This window comes from Oncorhynchus mykiss, chromosome 3 (genome assembly GCF_057628025.1).
Source record: "Oncorhynchus mykiss isolate SJ-2025 chromosome 3, ASM5762802v1, whole genome shotgun sequence".
In the NCBI taxonomy this organism is placed as follows: Eukaryota; Metazoa; Chordata; class Actinopteri; order Salmoniformes; family Salmonidae; genus Oncorhynchus; species Oncorhynchus mykiss.
The window spans coordinates 96,491,983-96,516,629 of record NC_143024.1 but is presented as its reverse complement, the minus strand read 5'-3'; the positions used below and the strand labels follow the sequence as shown (position 1 = coordinate 96,516,629).

The following is a 24,647-nucleotide window of genomic DNA, read 5'->3' as shown; positions in this document are numbered from 1 at the left end:
ATTTAGCCTCAAATAAATAATGAAACATGTTCAATTTGGTTTAAATAAAGTAAAAGTGCAATATGTGCTATGTAAGAAAGCTAACTTTTCAGTTCCTTGCTCAGAACATGAGAACACATGAAAGCTGGTGGTTCCTTTTAACATGAGTCTTCAATATTCCCAGGTAAGAAATTTTAGGTTGTAGTTATTATAGGAATTATAGGACTATTTCTCTCTATACCATTTGTATTTCATTAACTTTTGACTATTGGATGTTCTTATAGGCACTTTCGTATTGCCAGTGTAGCAGTATAGCTTCCGTCCCTCTCCTTGCTCCTCCCTGGGCTCGAACCAGCAACACAACGACAACAGCCACCATCGAAGCAGCATTCACCCATGCAGAGCAAGGGGAACAACTACTAGAAGGCTCGGAGCGAGTGACGTTTGAAACGCTATTAGCGCGCGCTAACTAGCTAGCCATTTCACTTCGGTTACACCAGCCTCATCTCGGGAGTTGATAGGCTTGAAGTCATAGACAGCGCAATGCTTGACGCACAACGAAGAGCTGCTGGCAAAACGCACGAAAGTGCTGTTTGAATTAACGTTTACGCGCCTGCTTCTGCCTACCACCGCTCAATCAGAAACTTAGATATTTGTATGCTTGTATGCTCAGTAAGATTATATGCAATGCAGGACATGCTAGATAATATCTAGTAATACCATCCATCATGTGTAGTTAACTAGTGATTGATTGTTTTTTATAAGATAAGTTTAATGCTAGCTAGCAACTTACCTTGGCTTACTGCATTCGCGTAACAGGCAGTCTCCTTGTGGAGTGCAACGAGAGAGAGGCAGGTCGTTATTGCGTTGGACTTGTTAACTGTAAGGTTGCAAGATTGGATCCCCCGAGCTGACAAGTTGAAAATCTGTCGTTCTGCCCCTGAGCAAGGCAGTTAATCCACCGTTCCTAGGCCGTCGTTGAAATAAGAATGTTTTTTTAACTGACTTGCCTAGTTAAATAAAGGTGTATATATAAAAATTTTAAAAATCGGCAAATCGGCGCCCCAAAATACCGATTAAATAAAGGTGTAAAAAACAACAACTTGAAATCGGCCCTTCCTATTAATCGGTCGACCTCTAGTCCAAACACACCAAGACAGTCATGAAGAGGGTACGACAAAACCTTTTACCACTCAGAAGACTGAAAAGATTTGGCATGGGTCCTAAGATCCTAAAGTTCTACAGCTGCACCATCGAGAGCATCCTGACCGGTTGCATCACCGCCTAGTATGGCAACTGCTTGGCATCTGACCGTAAAGCGCTACAAAGGGCAGTGTGTACAGCCCAGTACATCACTGGGGTCAAACTTCCTGCCACCCAGTACTATGCTAATGCACGGCAAGCGGTACCGGAGGACCAAGTCTAGGACCAAAAGGCTCCTTAACAGCTTCTACCCCCAAGCCATATGACTTCTGAACAGCTTCTACCCCCAAGCCATCAGACTGCTGAACAGCTTCTACCCCCAAGCCATCAGACTGCTGAACAGCTTCTACCCCCAAACCATCAGACTGCTGAACAGCTTCTACCCCCAAGCCATCAGACTGATGAACAGCTTCTACCCCCAAGCCATATGACTGCTGAACAGCTTCTACCCCCAAGCCATCAGACTGCTGAACAGCTTCTACCCCCAAACCATCAGACTGCTGAACAGCTTCTACCCCCAAGCCATCAGACTGATGAACAGCTTCTACCCCCAAGCCATATGACTGCTGAACAGCTTCTACCCCCAAGCCATCAGACTGATGAACAGCTTCTACCCCCAAGCCATCAGACTGATGAACAGCTTCTATCCCCAAGCCATCAGACTGCTGAACAGGTTCTACCCCCAAGCCATCAGACTGCTGAACAGCTTCTACCTCCAAGCCATCAGACTGCTGAACAGCTTCTACCTCCAAGCCATCAGACTGCTGAACAGCTTCTACCCCCAAGCCATCAGACTGCTGAACAGCTTCTACCCCCAAGCCATCAGACTGCTGAACAGCTTCTACCCCCAAACCATCAGACTGCTGAACAGCTTCTACCCCCAAGCCATCAGACTGATGAACAGCTTCTACCCCCAAGCCATATGACTGCTGAACAGCTTCTACCCCCAAGCCATCAGACTGCTGAACAGCTTCTACCCCCAAACCATCAGACTGCTGAACAGCTTCTACCCCCAAGCCATCAGACTGATGAACAGCTTCTACCCCCAAGCCATATGACTGCTGAACAGCTTCTACCCCCAAGCCATCAGACTGATGAACAGCTTCTACCCCCAAGCCATCAGACTGATGAACAGCTTCTATCCCCAAGCCATCAGACTGCTGAACAGGTTCTACCCCCAAGCCATCAGACTGCTGAACAGCTTCTACCTCCAAGCCATCAGACTGCTGAACAGCTTCTACCTCCAAGCCATCAGACTGCTGAACAGCTTCTACCCCCAAGCCATCAGACTGCTGAACAGCTTCTACCCCCAAGCCATATGACTGCTGAACTATTCATCAAATGGCCACCAGACTTTTTACATTGACCCCCCCCTTCCATTTGTTTTGTACACTGCTGCTACTCGTTGTTTATTATCTATGCATTTTTACCAATACCTACATGTACAAATTACATCAACTAATTGTTATGTTATCGTGTTATTTAAATATTTTAACTTTTCTTGAACTGCATTGTTGGTTAAGGGTTTGTAAGTAAGCATTTCACTAAGGTCTACACCCCTCCCCTAATTGGAGTAAACTAGTGAACATTCACTTGTTTTCCCAACATGCTTTTCTAATAGGTCCTTCTTCATGCCAGTAGAGTCCCCGTCACCCTTTACGCTGCCAGCAGCAGAGTCCCCGTCACCCTTTACGCTGCCAGTAGAGTCCCCGTCACCCTTTACGCTGCCAGTAGAGTTGCCGTCACCCTTTACGCTGCCAGCAGCAGAGTCCCCGTCACCCTTTACGCTGCAAGCAGTAGAGTCCCCGTCACCCTTTATGCTGCCAGTAGAGTCCCCGTCACCCTTTACGCTGCCAGCAGTAGAGTCCCATTCCCCCTTTACGCTGCCAGTAGAGTCCCCGTCACCCTTTACGCTGCCAGTAGAGTCCCCGTCACCCTTTACGCTGCCAGTAGAGTTCCCGTCACCCTTTACGCTGCCAGTAGAGTCCCCGTCACCCTTTACGCTGCCAGTAGAGTCCCCGTCACCCTTTACGCTGCCAGTAGAGTCCCCGTCACACTATACGCTGCCAGTAGAGTCCCCGTCACCCTTTACGCTGCCAGTAGAGTCCCCGTCACCCTTTACGCTGCCAGTAGAGTCCCCGTCACCCTTTACGCTGCCAGTAGAGTCCCCGTCACACTATACGCTGCCAGTAGAGTCCCGTTCCCCCTTTACGCTGCCAGTAGAGTCCCCGTCACCCTTTACGCTGCCAGTAGAGTCCCCGTCACACTATACGCTGCCAGTAGAGTCCCGTTCCCCCTTTACGCTGCCAGTAGAGTCCCCGTCACACTATACGCTGCCAGTAGAGTCCCCGTCACCCTTTACGCTGCCAGTAGAGTCCCCGTCACCCTTTACGCTGCCAGTAGAGTCCCCGTCACCCTTTACGCTGCCAGTAGAGTCCCCGTCACCCTTTACGCTGCCAGTAGAGTCCCCGTCACCCTTTACGCTGCCAGTAGAGTCCCCGTCACCCTTTACGCTGCCAGTAGAGTCTCTCCATCCCTCTCTTCTCCATCTTCCTGCTCTCCTCTCTCCATTCCTCTCCTCTCTCTCCATTCCCCTCTCCTCTCTCCATTCCTCTCCTCTCTCTCCATTCCCCTCTTCTCTCTCCATCACTCTCCTCTCTCGCCATCCCTCTCCTCTCCTCTCTACCCCTAGACGGAGAGAGAGGAGGAGGAGACGGAGACATTTCTCTGATGACCCTGATGAAAACCAAATACGAGCTGAATGCTTTATTCAGTAAAAAAAAAGCTGAATATTCCCAGGCTGAAGCAGAGATGGTAGGAATCTGGTGAAAAGGCAGGAAAACTGCAGTCAATTGAAATCTAGAGAAACAGATCGGCAAGTCGGTGGAATCTGAAATAAGACAGCCAAGCTGATTACCAATCATAAAGAAATAAACAATATATTTACAGACTTTTATCAGGAACTTTCTACTTCAGACAGTCCTTTAGCTATGCAGAAAGCAGAGGCATTCTTTCAGAATTTCAAACCTTCCTAAACTAACAGAGGAAGACAGGAAAGTACGTTCATCTCTAGGAGACAGAACGCGTCTCCTTCCTGCGCGGTATGACGGATGCGTGGTCCCATGGTGTTTGTACTTTCGTACTGTTGTTTGTACAGATGAACGTGGTACCTTCAGGCCACTGTTTTTATTCTGAGGTCTTGGCTGATTTCTTTTGATTTTCCCATGATGTCAAGCAAAGAGGCACTGAGTTTGAAGGTAGGCCTTGAAATACATCCACAGGTACACCTCCAATTGACTCAAAAGATGTCAATTAGCTTATCAGAAGCTTCTAAAGCCATGACATCATTTTCTGGAATTTTCCAATCTGTTTAAAGACACATTCAACTTAGTGTATGTAATCTTCTGACCCCCTGGAATTGTGATACAATTGTTGGAAAAATTACTTGTGTCATGTACAAAGTAGATGTCCTAACCGACTTGCCAAAACTATAGTTTGTTAACAAGAAATGTAGTGGAGTGGTTGAAAGACGAGTTTTAGTTATTCCAACCTAAGTATATGTAAACTTCCGACTTCAACTGTGTCTGTTTGTAGACAGTAGTAGTGAGTTATATCTGTTAGTAGACAGTAGTAGTGAGTTATATATGTTGGTAGACAGTAGTAGTGAGTTATATCTGTTGGTAGACAGTAGTAGTGAGTTATATCTGTTGGTAGACAGTAGTAGTGAGTTATATCTGTTGGTAGACAGTAGTAGTGAGTTATATCTGTTGGTAGACAGTAGTAGTGAGTTATATGTGTTAGTAGACAGTAGTAGTGAGTTATATATGTTAGTAGACAGTAGTAGTGAGTTATATCTGTTAGTAGACAGTAGTAGTGAGTTATATCTGTTGGTAGACAGTAGTAGTGAGTTATATCTGTTGGTAGACAGTAGTAGTGAGTTATATCTGTTGGTAGACAGTAGTAGTGAGTTATATCTGTTGGTAGACAGTAGTAGTGAGTTATATGTGTTAGTAGACAGTAGTAGTGAGTTATATATGTTAGTAGACAGTAGTAGTGAGTTATATCTGTTAGTAGACAGTAGTAGTGAGGTATATCTGTTAGTAGACAGTAGTAGTGAGTTACATCTGTTGGTAGACAGTAGTAGTGAGTTACATCTGTTAGTAGACAGTAGTAGTGAGTTATATCTGTTGGTAGACAGTAGTAGTGAGTTCTATCTGTTGGTAGACAGTAGTAGTGAGTTATATATGTTGGTAGACAGTAGTAGTGAGTTATATATTTTAGTAGACAGTAGTAGTGAGTTATATCTGTTAGTAGACAGTAGTAGTGAGTTATATCTGTTGGTAGACAGTAGTAGTGAGTTATATCTGTTGGTAGACAGTAGTAGTGAGTTATATCTGTTGGTAGACAGTAGTAGTGAGTTATATCTGTTGGTAGACAGTAGTAGTGAGTTATATCTGTTGGTAGACAGTAGTAGTGAGTTATATGTGTTAGTAGAGAGTAGTAGTGAGTTATATATGTTAGTAGACAGTAGTAGTGAGTTATATCTGTTAGTAGACAGTAGTAGTGAGGTATATCTGTTAGTAGACAGTAGTAGTGAGTTATATCTGTTAGTAGACAGTAGTAGTGAGTTATATCTGTTGGTAGACAGTAGTAGTGAGTTATATCTGTTGGTAGACAGTAGTAGTGAGTTATATCTGTTGGTAGACAGTAGTAGTGAGTTATATCTGTTGGTAGACAGTAGTAGTGAGTTATATGTGTTAGTAGACAGTAGTAGTGAGTTATATATGTTAGTAGACAGTAGTAGTGAGTTATATCTGTTAGTAGACAGTAGTAGTGAGGTATATCTGTTAGTAGACAGTAGTAGTGAGTTACATCTGTTGGTAGACAGTAGTAGTGAGTTACATCTGTTAGTAGACAGTAGTAGTGAGTTATATCTGTTGGTAGACAGTAGTAGTGAGTTATATCTGTTGGTAGACAGTAGTAGTGAGTTAAATCTGTTGGTAGACAGTAGTAGTGAGTTATATCTGTTGGTAGACAGTAGTAGTGAGTTATATATTTTAGTACACATTAGTAGTTAGTTATATCTGTTAGTAGACAGTAGTAGTGAGTTATATCTGTTGGTAGACAGTAGTAGTGAGTTATATCTGTTGGTAGACAGTAGTAGTGAGTTATATCTGTTGGTAGACAGTAGTAGTGAGTTATATCTGTTGGTAGACAGTAGTAGTGAGTTATATCTGTTGGTAGACAGTAGTAGTGAGTTATATGTGTTAGTAGACAGTAGTAGTGAGTTATATATGTTAGTAGACAGTAGTAGTGAGTTATATCTGTTAGTAGACAGTAGTAGTGAGGTATATCTGTTAGTAGACAGTAGTAGTGAGTTACATCTGTTGGTAGACAGTAGTAGTGAGTTACATCTGTTAGTAGACAGTAGTAGTGAGTTATATCTGTTGGTAGACAGTAGTAGTGAGTTATATCTGTTGGTAGACAGTAGTAGTGAGTTATATCTGTTGGTAGACAGTAGTAGTGAGGTATATCTGTTGGTAGACAGTAGTAGTGAGTTATATCTTTTAGTAGACAGTAGTAGTGAGTTATATCTTTTAGTAGACAGTAGTAGTGAGTTATATCTGTTGGTAGACAGTCGTAGTGAGTTATATCTGTTGGTAGACAGTAGTAGTGAGTTATATCTGTTAGTAGACAGTAGTAGTGAGTTATATCTGTTGGTAGACAGTAGTAGTGAGTTATATCTGTTGGTAGACAGTAGTAGTGAATTATATCTGTTGGTAGACAGTAGTAGTGAGTTATATCTGTTGGTAGACAGTAGTAGTGAGTTATATGTGTTAGTAGACAGTAGTAGTGAGTTATATATGTTAGTAGACAGTAGTAGTGAGTTATATCTCTTAGTAGACAGTAGTAGAGAGTTATATCTGTTGGTAGACAGTAGTAGTGAGTTATATCTGTTGGTAGACAGTAGTAGTGAGTTATATCTGTTAGTAGACAGTAGTAGTGAGTTATATCTGTTGGTAGACAGTAGTAGTGAGTTATATCTCTTAGTAGACAGTAGTAGAGAGTTATATCTGTTGGTAGACAGTAGTAGTGAGTTATATCTGTTGGTAGACAGTAGTAGTGAGTTATATCTGTTAGTAGACAGTAGTAGTGAGTTATATCTGTTGGTAGACAGTAGTAGTGAGTTATATCTGTTGGTAGACAGTAGTAGTGAATTATATCTGTTGGTAGACAGTAGTAGTGAGTTATATCTGTTGGTAGACAGTAGTAGTGAGTTATATGTGTTAGTAGACAGTAGTAGTGAGTTATATATGTTAGTAGACAGTAGTAGTGAGTTATATCTCTTAGTAGACAGTAGTAGAGAGTTATATCTGTTGGTAGACAGTAGTAGTGAGTTATATCTGTTGGTAGACAGTAGTAGTGAGTTATATCTGTTAGTAGACAGTAGTAGTGAGTTATATCTGTTGGTAGACAGTAGTAGTGAGTTATATCTTTTAGTAGACAGTAGTAGTGAGTTATATCTTTTAGTAGACAGTAGTAGTGAGTTCTATCTGTTGGTAGACAGTAGTAGTGAGTTCTATCTGTTGGTATTTTATTTTACCTTTATTTAACTAGGCAAGTCAGTTAAGAACAAATTCTTATTTTCAATGACGGCCTAGGAGTAGACAGTAGTAGTGAGTCTGTGTGTATGATGTCACACTGAGTTGTATCTCATTGTAACGCTTGTCTTCGTCCTCCTCTGATGAGGAGTAAGAAATGTCAGACCAATGCGCAGCGTGGTAAGTGTCCATATTGTATTGAATACCGAACACTTGAACAAAAACAATAAAACGACAAAAATGAAAAGTCCTGAACGGTGAAGCAAAACACAGAACAGAAAATAATCACCCACAACTCAAAGGTGAAACCAGGCTACCGAAGTATGGTTCTCAATCAGGGACAACGATTGACAGCTGCCTCTGATTGAGAACCATACCAGGCCAAACACAGAAATACCAAATCATAGAAAAAAGAACATAGACTGCCCACCCCAACTCACGCCCTGACCATACTAAAACAAAGACAAAACAAAGGAACTAAGGCCAGAACGTGACACTCATGTTTGATATTAAAGACCGGAGGACAGGAGATCTCTTGAAGATCCCCCCTGTTGACTGCTGTTCCTGAAAGTGTTCATTAGTTTAGTTAGTTCAGTATGTGAAGTGAGTGAATGGGTGAATATTAGAGAGTGATGCACATCGTAAGCAAGGTGAACTGGCTCTCTGAAGGAGAAACATTTACCTTCTGTAGACCAAGTCTGTAGACCAAGCTATGTTTATCTCTGTATGGTGCTATGATCCTGAAATGGAAAGGATCTCCGTACCTGCCCCTAACCAACTCTGACCCCTAACCTCTGACCCCTGCTGTGTGATGTCATCCTCTGACCCTGTGATGTCATCATCCCCAGACCCGCGGCCGCTGTACCGCGAGGAGACCATCGTGATTGCCTTGGCGTCTGTCTCCATAGTAGCAGTGCTGATCGTGGCGCTGTTCTTCGGGTACCGCATGCTGAGTGGAGACAGGAAACAGGGACTACACAACATGGACATGATGGAGGCCGCAGCCTCAGAACCCAGCCTCGACCTGGACAGCCTTAAACTACTAGAGGTGAGTAGTGGTGTTGTAGTACTTAGGGTTGCTGTTACTAGTGGTTAGGGTTATTATGACATGACATGATGGAGGCTGCAGCCTCAGAACCCAGCCTCGACTACTAGAGGTGAGTAGTGGTGTTGTAGTACTTAGGGTTGCTGTTACTAGTGGTTAGGGTTATTATGGCATGACATGATGGATGGAGGCAGCAGCCTCAGAACCCAGCCTCGACCAGGACAGCATTAAAGGACAACTCCACCACTTTTCAACCTCGTATTCATTCTCTCCAGCACCATACCAGTGTCTACATATGTGAAAACATGTTTCTATAAACTGGGGTTAAAAAGAGAAGAAGAAAGGTCCTGTAAAAATGTTCTTTCTATCCAGAGGGAGGGTCGTTTCTAGGCAGAGGGAGGGTCGTTTCTAGGCAGAGGGAGGGTTGTTTCTAGGCAGAGGGAGGGTCGTTTCTAGGCAGAGGGAGGGTCGTTTCTAGGCAGAGGGAGGGTCGTTTCTAGGCAGAGGGAGGGTCGTTTCTAGGCAGAGGGAGGGTCGTTTCTAGGCAGAGGGATGGTCGTTTCTAGGCAGAGGGATGGTCGTTTCTTTGGAGCCAGAGGGGAGGGTCGTTTCTTTGTAGCCAGAGGGGAGGGTAGTTTCTTTGTAGCCAGAGGGTTGAGGGATGTTTCTTTGTAGCCAGAGAGTTGAGGGTTGTTTCTTTGTAGCCAGAGAGTTGAGGGTCGTTTCTCTCTAGCCAGAGAGTAGGGTCGTTTCTCTCTAGCCAGAGAGGAGGGTCGTTTCTCTCTAGCCAGAGAGGAGGGTCGTTTCTCTCTAGCCAGAGGGAGGGTCGTTTCTCTCTAGCCAGGGAGGAGGGTCGTTTCTCTCTAGCCAGAGGGAGGGTCGTTTCTAGGCAGAGGGATGGTCGTTTCTAGGCAGAGGGATGGTCGTTTTTTTGGAGCCAGAGGGGAGGATCGTTTCTTTGGAGCCAGGGGGGAGGGTTGTTTCTTTGTAGCCAGAGGGTTGAGGGATGTTTCTTTGTAGCCAGAGAGTTGAGGGTTGTTTCTTTGTAGCCAGAGAGTTGAGGGTCGCTTCTTTGTAGCTAGAGAGTTGAGGGTTGTTTCTTTGTAGCCAGAGAGTTGAGGGTCGTTTCTTTGTAGCCAGAGAGTTGAGGGTCGTTTCTCTGTAGCCAGAGATTTGAGGGTTGTTTCTCTGTAGCCAGAGAGGAGGGTCGTTTCTCTCTAGCCAGAGAGGAGGGTCGTTTCTCTCTAGCCAGAGAGGAGGGTCGTTTCTCTCTAGCCAGGGAGGAGGGTCGTTTCTCTCTAGCCAGAGAGGAGGGTCGTTTCTCTCTAGCCAGGGAGGAGGGTCGTTTCTCTCTAGCCAGGGAGGAGGGTCGTTTCTCTCTAGCCAGAGAGGAGGGTCGTTTTCTTGCTCTCCAGGACACCGCGAATCTCATAGTGTTTGACAATGTTTTTTTATTGATGATGTCATACAGTATGTAGACACTGGTGTTGTGCTGAACGTGGAGTTGAGTTGACCTTTAAACTCCTAGAGGTGAGACTAGAATGGCAGTGTTATCACCTTACTAGCTTATAATGGATGGCCCATTCCTCTCTCTCCCTCTATCTCTCTTCCTCTCTCCCCCTCCTTCTCTCTTACTCTCTCCCTCTCCCCTCTCTCTTCCTCTCTCCCTCGCCCCTCTCTCTTCCACTCTCACTCTCTGTCTCTTTCTCTCTCCCAGTTGATTGGTCGTGGGCGGTATGGCTCAGTGTATAAAGGTTCTTTAGACGAGCGTCCCGTGGCGGTCAAGGTGTTCTCCTACCAGAACCGGCTGAACTTTGTCAACGAGCGAGCCATCTACCGTGTCCCACTTCTGGAGCACGATAACATCGCACGCTTCATCGTAGGAGACGAGAGACTCACAGCCGATGGACGCGTGGAGTACCTACTTGTCATGGAATATTACCCTCATGTGAGTACTGTACCTACTGGTCATGGAATATTACCCTCATGTGAGTACTGTACCTACTGGTCATGGAATATTACCCTCATGTGAGTACTGTACCTACGGGTCATGGAATATTACCCTCATGTGAGTACTGTACCCACTGGCCTGGCTGGAATATTACCCTCATGTGAGTACTGTACCTACGGGTCATGGAATTACCCTCATGTGAGTACTGTACCTACTGGTCATGGAATATTACCCTCATGTGAGTACTGTACCTACTGGTCATGGAATATTACCCTCATGTGAGTACTGTACCTACTGGTCATGGAATATTACCCTCATGTGAGTACTGTACCTACTGGTCATGGAATATTACCCTCATGTGAGTACTGTACCTACTGGTCATGGAATATTACCCTCATGTGAGTACTGTACCTACGGGTCATGGAATATTACCCTCATGTGAGTACTGTACCCACTGGCCTGGCTGGAATATTACCCTCATGTGAGTACTGTACCTACGGGTCATGGAATTACCCTCATGTGAGTACTGTACCTACTGGTCATGGAATATTACCCTCATGTGAGTACTGTACCTACGGGTCATGGAATATTACCCTCATGTGAGTACTGTACCCACTGGCCTGGCTGGAATATTACCCTCATGTGAGTACTGTACCCACTGGCCTGGCTGGGATATTACCCTCATGTGAGTACTGTACCCACTGGCCTGGCTGGGATATTACCCTCATGTGAGTACTGTACCCACTGGCCTGCCTGGGATATTACCCTCATGTGAGTACTGTACCCACTGGCCTGGCTGGGATATTACCCTCATGTGAGTACTGTACCCACTGTGGCCTGGCTGGTCTAGGGGTAATGCCACAGCCTCTGGTGTCAGCATATGTTCAAATCCAGTCTCCTGTCCTTTGACACAGTCTGTCTTTCACCACTGTCATCCTCTATATGTTCTATACTATTATAAGACCTGTTGTTTGGATCATGGATTGTCATTGGTTGATACCAGGGAGTTATTCACCATAATCCCTGTGTAACAGTTCTATTTTAATTATCAAGATGCATCCACTGTCCCACAGCCCAGCCATACATTCATTAACTTCATCCACTGTCCCACAGCCCAGCCAGGCATTTATAAACTTCATCCACTGTCCCGCAGCCCAGCCATACATTCATAAACTTCATCCACTGTCCCGCAGCCCTGCCAGGCATTTATAAACCTCATCCACAGTCCCGCAGCCCAGCCATACATTCATGAACTTCATCCACTGTCCCACAGCCCAGCCATACATTCATAAACTTCATCCATTGTCCCGCAGCCCGGCCATACATTCATAAACTTCATCCACTGTCCCACAGCCCAGCCATGCATTCATAAACTTCATTCACTGTCCCGCAGCCCAGCCATACATTCATAAACTTCATCCACTGTCCCACATCACAGCCATACATTCATAAACTTCATCCACTCTCTCCCAGAAAAAAGCATGGGGCAATACATAAGCCTCCCTATGTTGCCGGTCTGCCCCTGTGCTAGATGTTGCAGGTTTTTGTTATGTGATGTCCACCTTGCCATAGAGAGAAGGAATGTGAAGAGACTGACAGCTTCTCTGATCCAGGTGAATTGATTTATCAGGATCATTATAATGGATATAAGAAATGGCAACAATAGAAACAAAGGTAAAACAAATGACCGTGTACATAGTTTGCATATATCTTTTCAGCTATTTGACGCGATCGTATGTTAGCTTTAGTTGGCCAGCTAGCTAGCAAAGGAGAATTATATAGAACAACCTTTAGTCGGGAGTTATCACAATAATCCAAAGGTTCACATGCCTTCACATGCCTAATTATAAAATTCATAGAGTATTACCCTCACATGATCCCTAAATCTTAGATAGATAGAAGCTGTTCAACAGTCTGATGGTAATAGAAACTGTTCAACAGTCTGATGGTAATAGAAGCTGTTCAACAGTCTGATGGTAATAGAAGCTGTTTAACAGTCTGATGGTGATAGAAGCTGTTCAACAGTCTGATGGTAATAGAAGCTGTTCAACAGTCTGATGGTAATAGAAGCTGTTTAACAGTCTGATGGTGATAGAAGCTGTTCAACAGTCTGATGGTAATAGAAGCTGTTCAACAGTCTGATGGTAATAGAAGCTGTTCAACAGTCTGATGGTGATAGAAGCTGTTCAACAGTCTGATGGTGATAGAAGCTGTTCAACAGTCTGATGGTAATAGAAGCTGTTCAACAGTCTGATGGTGATAGAAGCTGTTCAACAGTCTGATGGTCTGGTAATAGAAGCTGTTCAACAGTCTGATGGTGATAGAAGCTGTTCAACAGTCTGATGGTAATAGAAGCTGTTCAACTGTCTGATGGTAATAGAAGCTGTTCAACAGTCTGATGGTGATAGAAGCTGTTCAACAGTCTGATGGTAATAGAAGCTGTTCAACAGTCTGATGGTAATAGAAGCTGTTCAACAGTCTGATGGTAATAGAAGCTGTTCAACAGTCTGATGGTGATAGAAGCTGTTCAACAGTCTGCTGGTGATAGAAGCTGTTCAACAGCCTGATGGTAATAGAAGCTGTTTAACAGTCTGATGGTAATAGAAGCTGTTCAACAGTCTGATGGTGATAGAAGCTGTTCAACAGTCTGATGGTAATAGAAGCTGTTCAACAGTCTGCTGGTGATAGAAGCTGTTCAACAGTCTGATGGTCTGGTGATAGAAGCTGTTCAACAGTCTGATGGTGATAGAAGCTGTTCAACAGTCTGATGGTAATAGAAGCTGTTTAACAGTCTGATGGTAATAGAAGCTGTTCAACAGTCTGCTGGTGATAGAAGCTGTTCAACAGTGATGGTCTGGTGATAGAAGCTGTTCAACAGTCTGATGGTCTGGTAATAGAAGCTGTTCAACAGTCTGATGGTGATAGAAGCTGTTCAACAGTCTGATGGTAATAGAAGCTGTTCAACAGTCTGATGGTCTGGTGATAGAAGCTGTTCAACAGTCTGATGGTAATAGAAGCTGTTCAACAGTCTGATGGTAATAGAAGCTGTTCAACAGTCTGATGGTCTGGTGATAGAAGCTGTTCAACAGTCTGATGGTGATAGAAGCTGTTCAACAGTCTGATGGTAATAGAAGCTGTTCATCAGTCTGATGGTGATAGAAGCTGTTCATCAGTCTGATGGTGATAGAAGCTGTTCAACAGTCTGATGGTCTGGTGATAGAAGCTGTTCAGCAGTCTGATGGTGATAGAAGCTGTTCAACAGTCTGATGGTAATATAAGCTGTTCAACAGTCTGATGGTGATAGAAGCTGTTCAACAGTCTGATGGTAATAGAAGCTGTTCAACAGTCTGATGGTATTAGAACCTGTTCAACATTCTGATGGTAATAGAAGCTGTTCAACAGTCTGATGGTGATAGAAGCTGTTCAACAGTCTGATGGTAATAGAAGCTGTTTAACAGTCTGATGGTGATAGAAGCTGTTCAACAGTCTGATGGTAATAGAAGCTGTTCAACAGTCTGATGGTAATAGAAGCTGTTCAACAGTCTGATGGTATTAGAACCTGTTCAACATTCTGATGGTAATAGAAGCTGTTCAACAGTCTGATGGTGATAGAAGCTGTTCAACAGTCTGATGGTAATAGAAGCTGTTTAACAGTCTGATGGTGATAGAAGCTGTTCAACAGTCTGATGGTAATAGAAGCTGTTCAACAGTCTGATGGTAATAGAAGCTCTTCAACAGTCTGATGGTATTAGAACCTGTTCAACAGTCTGATGGTAATAGAACCTGTTCAACAGTCTGATGGTAATAGAAGCTGTTTAACAGTCTGATGGTGATAGAAGCTGTTCAACAGTCTGATGGTAATAGAAGCTGTTCAACAGTCTGATGGTGATAGAAGCTGTTTAACAGTCTGATGGTGATAGAAGCTGTTCAACAGTCTGATGGTAATAGAAGCTGTTCAATAGTCTGATGGTGATAGAAGCTGTTCAACAGTCTGATGGTGATAGAAGCTGTTCAACAGTCTGATGGTGATAGAAGCTGTTCAACAGTCTGATGGTGATAGAAGCTGTTCAACAGTCTGATGGTGATAGAAGCTGTTCAATAGTCTGAAGGTAATAGAAGCTGTTTAACAGTCTGATGGTAATAGAAGCTGTTCAACAGTCTGCTGGTGATAGAAGCTGTTCAACAGTCTGATGGTCTGGTAATAGAAGCTGTTCAACAGTCTGATGGTGATAGAAGCTGTTCAACAGTCTGATGATGATAGAAGCTGTTCAACAGTCTGATGGTGATAGAAGCTGTTCAACAGTCTGATGGTGATAGAAGCTGTTCAACAGTCTGATGGTAATAGAAGCTGTTCATCAGTCTGATGGTGATAGAAGCTGTTCATCAGTCTGATGGTGATAGAAGCTGTTCAACAGTCTGATGGTCTGGTGATAGAAGCTGTTCAGCAGTCTGATGGTGATAGAAGCTGTTCAACAGTCTGATGGTAATATAACCTGTTCAACAGTCTGATGGTGATAGAAGCTGTTCAACAGTCTGATGGTAATAGAAGCTGTTCAACAGTCTGATGGTATTAGAACCTGTTCAACAGTCTGATGGTGATAGAAGCTGTTCAACAGTCTGATGGTAATAGAAGCTGTTCAACAGTCTGATGGTATTAGAACCTGTTTAACAGTCTGATGGTGATAGAAGCTGTTCAACAGTCTGATGGTAATAGAAGCTGTTCAACAGTCTGATGGTAATAGAAGCTGTTCAACAGTCTGATGGTATTAGAACCTGTTCAACATTCTGATGGTAATAGAAGCTGTTCAACAGTCTGATGGTGATAGAAGCTGTTCAACAGTCTGATGGTAATAGAAGCTGTTTAACAGTCTGATGGTGATAGAAGCTGTTCAACAGTCTGATGGTAATAGAAGCTGTTCAACAGTCTGATGGTAATAGAACCTGTTCAACAGTCTGATGGTAATAGAAGCTGTTCAACAGTCTGATGGTGATAGAAGCTGTTCAACAGTCTGATGGTAATAGAAGCTGTTCAACAGTCTGATGGTGATAGAAGCTGTTCAACAGTCTGATGGTAATAGAAGCTGTGCAACAGTCTGATGGTGATAGAAGCTGCTCAACAGTCTAATGGTCTGGCAATAGAACCTGTTCAACAGTCTGATGATCTGGTAATAGAAGCTGTTCAACAGTCTGATGGTAATAGAAGTTGTTCAACAGTCTGATGGTATTAGAACCTGTTCAACAGTCTGATGGTGATAGAAGCTGTTCAACAGTCTGATGGTGATAGAAGCTGTTCAACAGTCTGATGGTAATAGAAGCTGTTCAACAATATGATGGTAATCGAAGCTGTTCAACAGTCTGATGGTGATAGAAGCTGTTCAACAGTCTGATGGTGATAGAAGCTGTTCAACAGTCTGATGGTAATAGAAGCTGTTCAACAGTATGATGGTAATCGAAGCTGTTCAACAGTCTGATAGTGATAGAATCTGTTCAACAGTCTGATGGTGATAGAAGCTGTTCAACAGTCTGATGGTGATAGAAGCTGTTCAACAGTCTGATAGTGATAGAAGCTGTTCAACAGTCTGATGGTAATAGAAGCTGTTCAACAGTCTGATGGTAATAGAAGCTTTTCAACAGTCTGATGGTGATAGAAGCTGTTCAACAGTCTGATGGTAATAGAAGCTGTTCAACAGTCTGATGGTGATAGAAGCTGTTTAACAGTCTGATGGTGATAGAAGCTGTTCAACAGTCTGATGGTAATAGAAGCTGTTCAACAGTCTGATGGTGATAGAAGCTGTTCAACAGTCTGATGGTGATAGAAGCTGTTCAACAGTCTGATGGTGATAGAAGCTGTTCAACAGTCTGATGGTGATAGAAGCTGTTCAATAGTCTGATGGTAATAGAAGCTGTTTAACAGTCTGATGGTAATAGAAGCTGTTCAACAGTCTGATGGTAATAGAAGCTGTTTAACAGTCTGATGGTGATAGAAGCTGTTCAACAGTCTGATGGTGATAGAAGCTGTTTAACAGTCTGATGGTAATAGAAGCTGTTTAACAGTCTGATGGTAATAGAAGCTGTTCAACAGTCTGATGGTAATAGAAGCTGTTTAACAGTCTGATGGTAATAGAAGCTGTTTAACAGTCTGATGGTGATAGAAGCTGTTCAACAGTCTGATGGTGATAGAAGCTGTTCAATAGTCTGATGGTAATAGAAGCTGTTTAACAGTCTGATGGTAATAGAAGCTGTTCAACAGTCTGATGGTGATAGAATCTGTTCTACAGTCTGATGGTGATAGAAGCTGTTCAACAGTCTGATGGTGATAGAAGCTGTTCAACAGTCTGATGGTGATAGAAGCTGTTCAACAGTCTGATGGTGATAGAAGCTGTTCAACAGTCTGATGGTCTGGTAATAGAAGCTGTTCAACAGTCTGATGGTCTGGTAATAGAAGCTGTTCAACAGTCTGATGGTGATAGAAGCTGTTCAACAGTCTGATGGTGATAGAAGCTGTTCAACAGTCTGATGGTGATAGAAGCTGTTCAACAGTCTGATGGTGATAGAAGCTGTTCAACAGTCTGATGGTAATAGAAGCTGTTCAACAGTCTGATGGTCTGGTGATAGAAGCTGTTCAACAGTCTGATGGTAATAGAAGCTGTTCATCAGTCTGATGGTGATAGAAGCTGTTCATCAGTCTGATGGTGATAGAACCTGTTCAACAGTCTGATGGTAATAGAAGCTGTTTAACAGTCTGATGGTGATAGAAGCTGTTCAACAGTCTGATGGTAATAGAAGCTGTTCAACAGTCTGATGGTGATAGAAGCTGTTTAACAGTCTGATGGTGATAGAAGCTGTTCAACAGTCTGATGGTAATAGAAGCTGTTCAATAGTCTGATGGTGATAGAAGCTGTTCAACAGTCTGATGGTGATAGAAGCTGTTCAACAGTCTGATGGTGATAGAAGCTGTTCAACAGTCTGATGGTGATAGAAGCTGTTCAACAGTCTGATGGTGATAGAAGCTGTTCAATAGTCTGAAGGTAATAGAAGCTGTTTAACAGTCTGATGGTAATAGAAGCTGTTCAACAGTCTGCTGGTGATAGAAGCTGTTCAACAGTCTGATGGTCTGGTAATAGAAGCTGTTCAACAGTCTGATGGTGATAGAAGCTGTTCAACAGTCTGATGATGATAGAAGCTGTTCAACAGTCTGATGGTGATAGAAGCTGTTCAACAGTCTGATGGTGATAGAAGCTGTTCAACAGTCTGATGGTAATAGAAGCTGTTCATCAGTCTGATGGTGATAGAAGCTGTTCATCAGTCTGATGGTGATAGAAGCTGTTCAACAGTCTGATGGTCTGGTGATAGAAGCTGTTCAGCAGTCTGATGGTGATAGAAGCTGTTCAACAGTCTGATGGTAATATAACCTGTTCAACAGTCTGATGGTGATAGAAGCTGTTCAACAGTCTGATGGTAATAGAAGCTGTTCAACAGTCTGATGGTATTAGAACCTGTTCAACAGTCTGATGGTGATAGAAGCTGTTCAACAGTCTGATGGTAATAGAAGCTGTTCAACAGTCTGATGGTATTAGAACCTGTTTAACAGTCTGATGGTGATAGAAGCTGTTCAACAGTCTGATGGTAATAGAAGCTGTTCAACAGTCTGATGGTAATAGAAGCTGTTCAACAGTCTGATGGTATTAGAACCTGTTCAACATTCTGATGGTAATAGAAGCTGTTCAACAGTCTGATGGTGATAGAAGCTGTTCAACAGTCTGATGGTAATAGAAGCTGTTTAACAGTCTGATGGTGATAGAAGCTGTTCAACAGTCTGATGGTAATAGAAGCTGTTCAACAGTCTGATGGTAATAGAACCTGTTCAACAGTCTGATGGTAATAGAAGCTGTTCAACAGTCTGATGGTGATAGAAGCTGTTCAACAGTCTGATGGTAATAGAAGCTGTTCAACAGTCTGATGGTGATAGAAGCTGTTCAACAGTCTGATGGTAATAGAAGCTGTGCAACAGTCTGATGGTGATAGAAGCTGCTCAACAGTCTAATGGTCTGGCAATAGAAGCTGTTCAACAGTCTGATGATCTGGTAATAGAAGCTGTTCAACAGTCTGATGGTAATAGAAGCTGTTCAACAGTCTGATGGTATTAGAACCTGTTCAACAGTCTGATGGTGATAGAAGCTGTTCAACAGTCTGATGGTGATAGAAGCTGTTCAACAGTCTGATGGTAATAGAAGCTGTTCAACAGTATGATGGTAATCGAAGCTGTTCAACAGTCTGATGGTGATAGAAGCTGTTCAACAGTCTGATGGTGATAGAAGCTGTTCAACAGTCTGATGGTAATAGAAGCTGTTCAACAGTATGATGGTAATCGAAGCTGTTCAACAGTCTGATAGTGATAGAATCTGTTCAACAGTCTGATGGTGATAGAAGCTGTTCAACAGTATGATGGTGATAGAAGCTGTTCAACAGTCTGATGGTGATAGAAGCTGTTCAACAGTCTGATGGTAATAGAAGCTGTTCAACAGTCTGATGGTAATAGAAGCTTTTCAACAGTCTGATGGTGATAGAAGCTGTTCAACAGTCTGATGGTAATAGAAGCTGTTCAACAGTCTGATGGTGATAGAAGCTGTTTAACAGTCTGATGGTGATAGAAGCTGTTCAACAGTCTGATGGTAATAGAAGCTGTTCAACAGTCTGATGGTGATAGAAGCTGTTCAACAGTCTGATGGTGATAGAAGCTGTTCAACAGTCTGATGGTGATAGAAGCTGTTCAACAGTCTGATGGTGATAGAAGCTGTTCAATAGTCTGATGGTAATAGAAGCTGTTTAACAGTCTGATGGTAATAGAAGCTGTTCAACAGTCTGATGGTAATAGAAGCTGTTTAACAGTCTGATGGTGATAGAAGCTGTTCAACAGTCTGATGGTGATAGAAGCTGTTTAACAGTCTGATGGTAATAGAAGCTGTTTAACAGTCTGATGGTAATAGAAGCTGTTCAACAGTCTGATGGTAATAGAAGCTGTTTAACAGTCTGATGGTAATAGAAGCTGTTTAACAGTCTGATGGTGATAGAAGCTGTTCAACAGTCTGATGGTGATAGAAGCTGTTCAATAGTCTGATGGTAATAGAAGCTGTTTAACAGTCTGATGGTAATAGAAGCTGTTCAACAGTCTGATGGTGATAGAATCTGTTCTACAGTCTGATGGTGATAGAAGCTGTTCAACAGTCTGATGGTGATAGAAGCTGTTCAACAGTCTGATGGTGATAGAAGCTGTTCAACAGTCTGATGGTGATAGAAGCTGTTCAACAGTCTGATGGTCTGGTAATAGAAGCTGTTCAACAGTCTGATGGTCTGGTAATAGAAGCTGTTCAACAGTCTGATGGTGATAGAAGCTGTTCAACAGTCTGATGGTGATAGAAGCTGTTCAACAGTCTGATGGTGATAGAAGCTGTTCAACAGTCTGATGGTGATAGAAGCTGTTCAACAGTCTGATGGTAATAGAAGCTGTTCAACAGTCTGATGGTCTGGTGATAGAAGCTGTTCAACAGTCTGATGGTAATAGAAGCTGTTCATCAGTCTGATGGTGATAGAAGCTGTTCATCAGTCTGATGGTGATAGAAGCTGTTCAACAGTCTGATGGTCTGGTGATAGAAGCTGTTCAGCAGTCTGATGGTGATAGAAGCTGTTCAACAGTCTGATGGTAATAGATGCTGTTCAACAGTCTGATGGTATTAGAACCTGTTCAACATTCTGATGGTAATAGAAGCTGTTCAACAGTCTGATGGTAATAGAAGCTGTTTAACAGTCTGATAGTGATAGAAGCTGTTCAACAGTCTGATGGTAATAGAAGCTGTTCAACAGTCTGATGGTAATAGAAGCTGTTCAACAGTCTGATGGTATTAGAACCTGTTCAACATTCTGATGGTAATAGAAGCTGTTCAACAGTCTGATGGTGATAGAAGCTGTTCAACAGTCTGATGGTAATAGAAGCTGTTCAACAGTCTGATGGTGATAGAAGCTGTTCAACAGTCTGATGGTGATAGAAGCTGTTCAACAGTCTGATGGTAATAGAAGCTGTTTAACAGTCTGATGGTGATAGAAGCTGTTCAACAGTCTGATGGTAATAGAAGCTGTTCAACAGTCTGATGGTAATAGAAGCTGTTCAACAGTCTGATGGTGATAGAAGCTGTTCAACAGTCTGATGGTAATAGAAGCTGTTCAACAGTCTGATGGTGATAGAAGCTGTTCAACAGTCTGATGGTAATAGAAGCTGTGCAACAGTCTGATGGTGATAGAAGCTGCTCAACAGTCTAATGGTCTGGCAATAGAAGCTGTTCAACAGTCTGATGATCTGGTAATAGAAGCTGTTCAACAGTCTGATGGTAATAGAAGCTGTTCAACAGTCTGATGGTATTAGAACCTGTTCAACAGTCTGATGGTGATAGAAGCTGTTCAACAGTCTGATGGTGATAGAAGCTGTTCAACAGTCTGATGGTAATAGAAGCTGTTCAACAGTATGATGGTAATCGAAGCTGTTCAACAGTCTGATGGTAATAGAAGCTGTTCAACAGTCTGATGGTAATAGAAGCTGTTCAACAGTCTGATGGTAATAGAAGCTGTTCAACAGTCTGATGGTGATAGAAGCTGTTCAACAGTCTGATGGTAATAGAAGCTGTTCAACAGTCTGATGGTAATAGAAGCTGTTCAACAGTCTGATGGTAATAGAAGTTGTTCAACAGTCTGATGGTAATAGAAGCTGTTCAACAGTCTGATGGTAATAGAAGCTGTTCAACAGTCTGATGGTAATAGAAGCTGTTCAACAGTCTGATGGTCTGGTGATAGAAGCTGTTCAACAGTATGATGGTAATCGAAGCTGTTCAACAGTCTGATGGTAATAGAAGCTGTTCAACAGTCTGATGGTAATAGAAGCTGTTCAACAGTCTGATGGTCTGGTGATAGAAGATGTTCAACAGTCTGATGGTCTGGTAATAGAAGCTGTTCAACAGTCTGATGGTAATCGAAGCTGTTCAACAGTCTGATGGTAATAGAAGCTGTTCAACAGTCTGATGGTAATAGAAGCTGTTCAACAGTCTGATGGTAATAGAAGCTGTTCAACAGTCTGATGGTGATAGAAGCTGTTCAACAGTCTGATGGTAATAGAAGCTGTTCAACAGTCTGATGGTAATAGAAGCTGTTCAACAGTCTGGCTGTCCCTCAGGTAGACATTCTGGCTGTCCCTCAGGGACACATTCTGGCTGTCCCTCAGGTAGACATTCTGGCTGTCCCCTCAGGTAGACATTCTGGCTGTCCCCTCAGGTAGACATTCTGGCTGTCTCTCAGGTACACAGTCTGGCTGTCCCCTCAGGTAGACATTCTGGCTGTCCCTCAGGTAGACATTCTGGCTGTCCCCTCAGGTAGACATTCTGTCTGTCCCTCAGGTAGACATTCTGGCTGTCCCCTCAGGTAGACATTCTGGCTGTCCCTCAGGTACACAGTCTGGCTGTCCCTCAGGTAGACATTATGGCTGTCCCCTCATGGAGACATTCTGGCTGTCCCTCAGGTAGACATTCTGTCTGTCCCTCAGGTAGACATTCTGGCTGTCCCCTCAGGTAGACATTCTGTCTGTCCCTCAGGTAGACATTCTGGCTGTCCCCTCAGGTAGACATTCTGGCTGTCCCTCAGGTCGACATTCTGGCTGTCCCCTCAGGTAGACATTCTGGCTGTCCCTCAGGTAGACATTCTGGCTGTCCCCTCAGGTAGACATTCTGGCTGTCCCCTCAGGTAGACATTCTGTCTGTCCCTCAGGTAGACATTCTGGCTGTCCCCTCAGGTAGACATTCTGTCTGTCCCTCAGGTACACAGTCTGGCTGTCCCTCAGGTAGACATTATGGCTGTCCCCTCAGGGAGACATTCTGGCTGTCCCTCAGGTAGACATTCTGGCTGTCCCCTCAGGTAGACATTCTGGCTGTCCCTCAGGTACACAGTCTGGCTGTCCCTCAGGTACACAGTCTGGCTTTTCACCCAATAAATATTTGATTTTTTAGTTTCAAATTCTTTGTACTGAATGATAATTTTGGGAAAGAAATATTCTCTTTAATTTGAGTATTTGTCACAGTGTAATAGGAAAGCAGCTTGGTCTCTACCTCTCCCCTGGAGCAGAGTGAACACAGCCTGTCCTCTCTGGGCAGTCAGGTTTGTCTGTGATGACCGGTCTCTATAGCCAGATTGTCCTCTCTGGGCAGCCAGGTTTGTCTGTGACGACTGGTCTCTATAGCAAGACTGTCCTCTCTGGGCAGCCAGGTTTGTCTGTGACGACCGGTCTCTATAGCCAGACTGTGCTCTCTGGGCAGCCAGGTCAGAGCCCAGGTCAGACAGAACCTTTGATTAACGGTCAGAGCCCAGGTCTGACAGAACTTGTGGTTAACAGTCAGAGCCCAGGTCTGACAGAACTTGTGGTTAACCTTGATTTCAGTGTTGTGTAGGGTGAGACCAGGTGCCTTGATTTCAGGGTTGTGTAGAGTGAGACCAGGTGCTGCAGATTCTTGTAATGTTTTGGCCAATTCATTAATTTAGATGTTAAATAGTGTTGGACTTATTGGACAGCCCTGTTTCACTCCACGTCCCTGAGAGACTGAGAGAAGCTTGTTGCCAGTTTTAACCACACATTTGTTTTTAGTGTTTTCCCTCCATTACCACTTTCTATTAGTTTATATAAAAACCTTTGTGCCAAGTTGAATCAAATGCTTTCTTGAAGTCTAGAAAACACGAGCAGATTGTGTCTTTGTTTTGGTTGACTTGTTTGTCAATTAGAGTGGAGGGTATAAATGTGGTCTGTTGTACGATCATTTAAAAAAAAAATCAATCTGGCTTCTGTTCAAGACTTTGAGTGAAACGTTTTCACACACACACAAAAAAAACCAGAAGATATATTTAAAGTTAGAGTCCGTGCTCGTTTCTGGTTGACTCACTCAGTTTGGTCGTTTGATGTAGTTGCATTAACTCCCCTTGCCAGGTTTGTTCTAGCTCGTTTCTTCTGGCTAGCTTGTTAGTCTGCTGGCTAGGTTTTTGTGGTGTAGCTAGCTAGCGAGAGTCAAAACTTATTCATTTGATGGACAAAGGTACTTCTTGTCTTGAATTATTTTTTTAGATTTGAGTGTTTATCTCATTCTAAAAACACAACAAAACTGAAATAAGTCAGCAGCTCACTTTGAGCACGTCTGTAACTCTCCCTCTTCCTACCCTTCCTCTTTTCCCTCCTCTTCCTCTTTTCCCTTTCTTACCGCTCCTCCTCATCCTCTTCCTCCCCTTTCCTATTGCTTTTCCCCCGCATCATTCTCTTGCTCCCCTTCCTCTTCTCCCTCCTCTTCCTCATCCTCCTTCTCCCCTTCCTCTTCTCCTCCCTCCTCCTCCCCTTCCTCTTCTCCCTCCACTTCCACCTTCACCTCTTCTCCCTCCTCCTCCTCCCCTTCCTCTTCTCCCTCCTCTTCCACCTCCTCCTCTTCTCTCTCCTCCTCCTCCCGTTCCTCTTCTCCCTCCTCTTCCACCTTCTCCTCTTCTCCCTCCTCCTCCTCCTCTTCTCCCTCCTCTTCCACCTTCTCCTCTTCTCCTCCCTCCTCCTCCTCCTCCTCCTCCTCTACTTTAACTCTGGTGGGAAATGGGCTGACAGCCGACCTCTCCTTTCCTCATCCTCCTCTACTTTAACTCTGGTGGGAAGTGGGCTGACAGCCGACCTCTCCTTTCCTCATCCTCCTCTACTTTAACTCTGGTGGGAAGTGGGCTGACAGCCGACCTCTCCTTTCCTCATCCTCCTCTACTTTAACTCTGGTGGGAAGTGACCTCTCCTTTCCTCATCCTCCTCTACTTTAAC

The 24,647-nt window shown here is 43.5% G+C and overlaps 1 protein-coding gene across 1 annotated transcript in view; it reads left to right on the top strand.

The window, feature by feature from the left end:
• LOC110504983 (bone morphogenetic protein receptor type-2) overlaps positions 1-24,647 on the top strand; it is an 88,741-nt gene that overhangs the window by 32,671 nt on the left and 31,423 nt on the right. The window contains exons 4-5 of the mRNA XM_090230753.1: positions 8,633-8,832; positions 10,547-10,777. Of these exons, the coding sequence (XP_090086879.1) occupies positions 8,633-8,832; positions 10,547-10,777 (431 nt within the window). The remainder of the gene's footprint in view (positions 1-8,632; positions 8,833-10,546; positions 10,778-24,647) is intronic.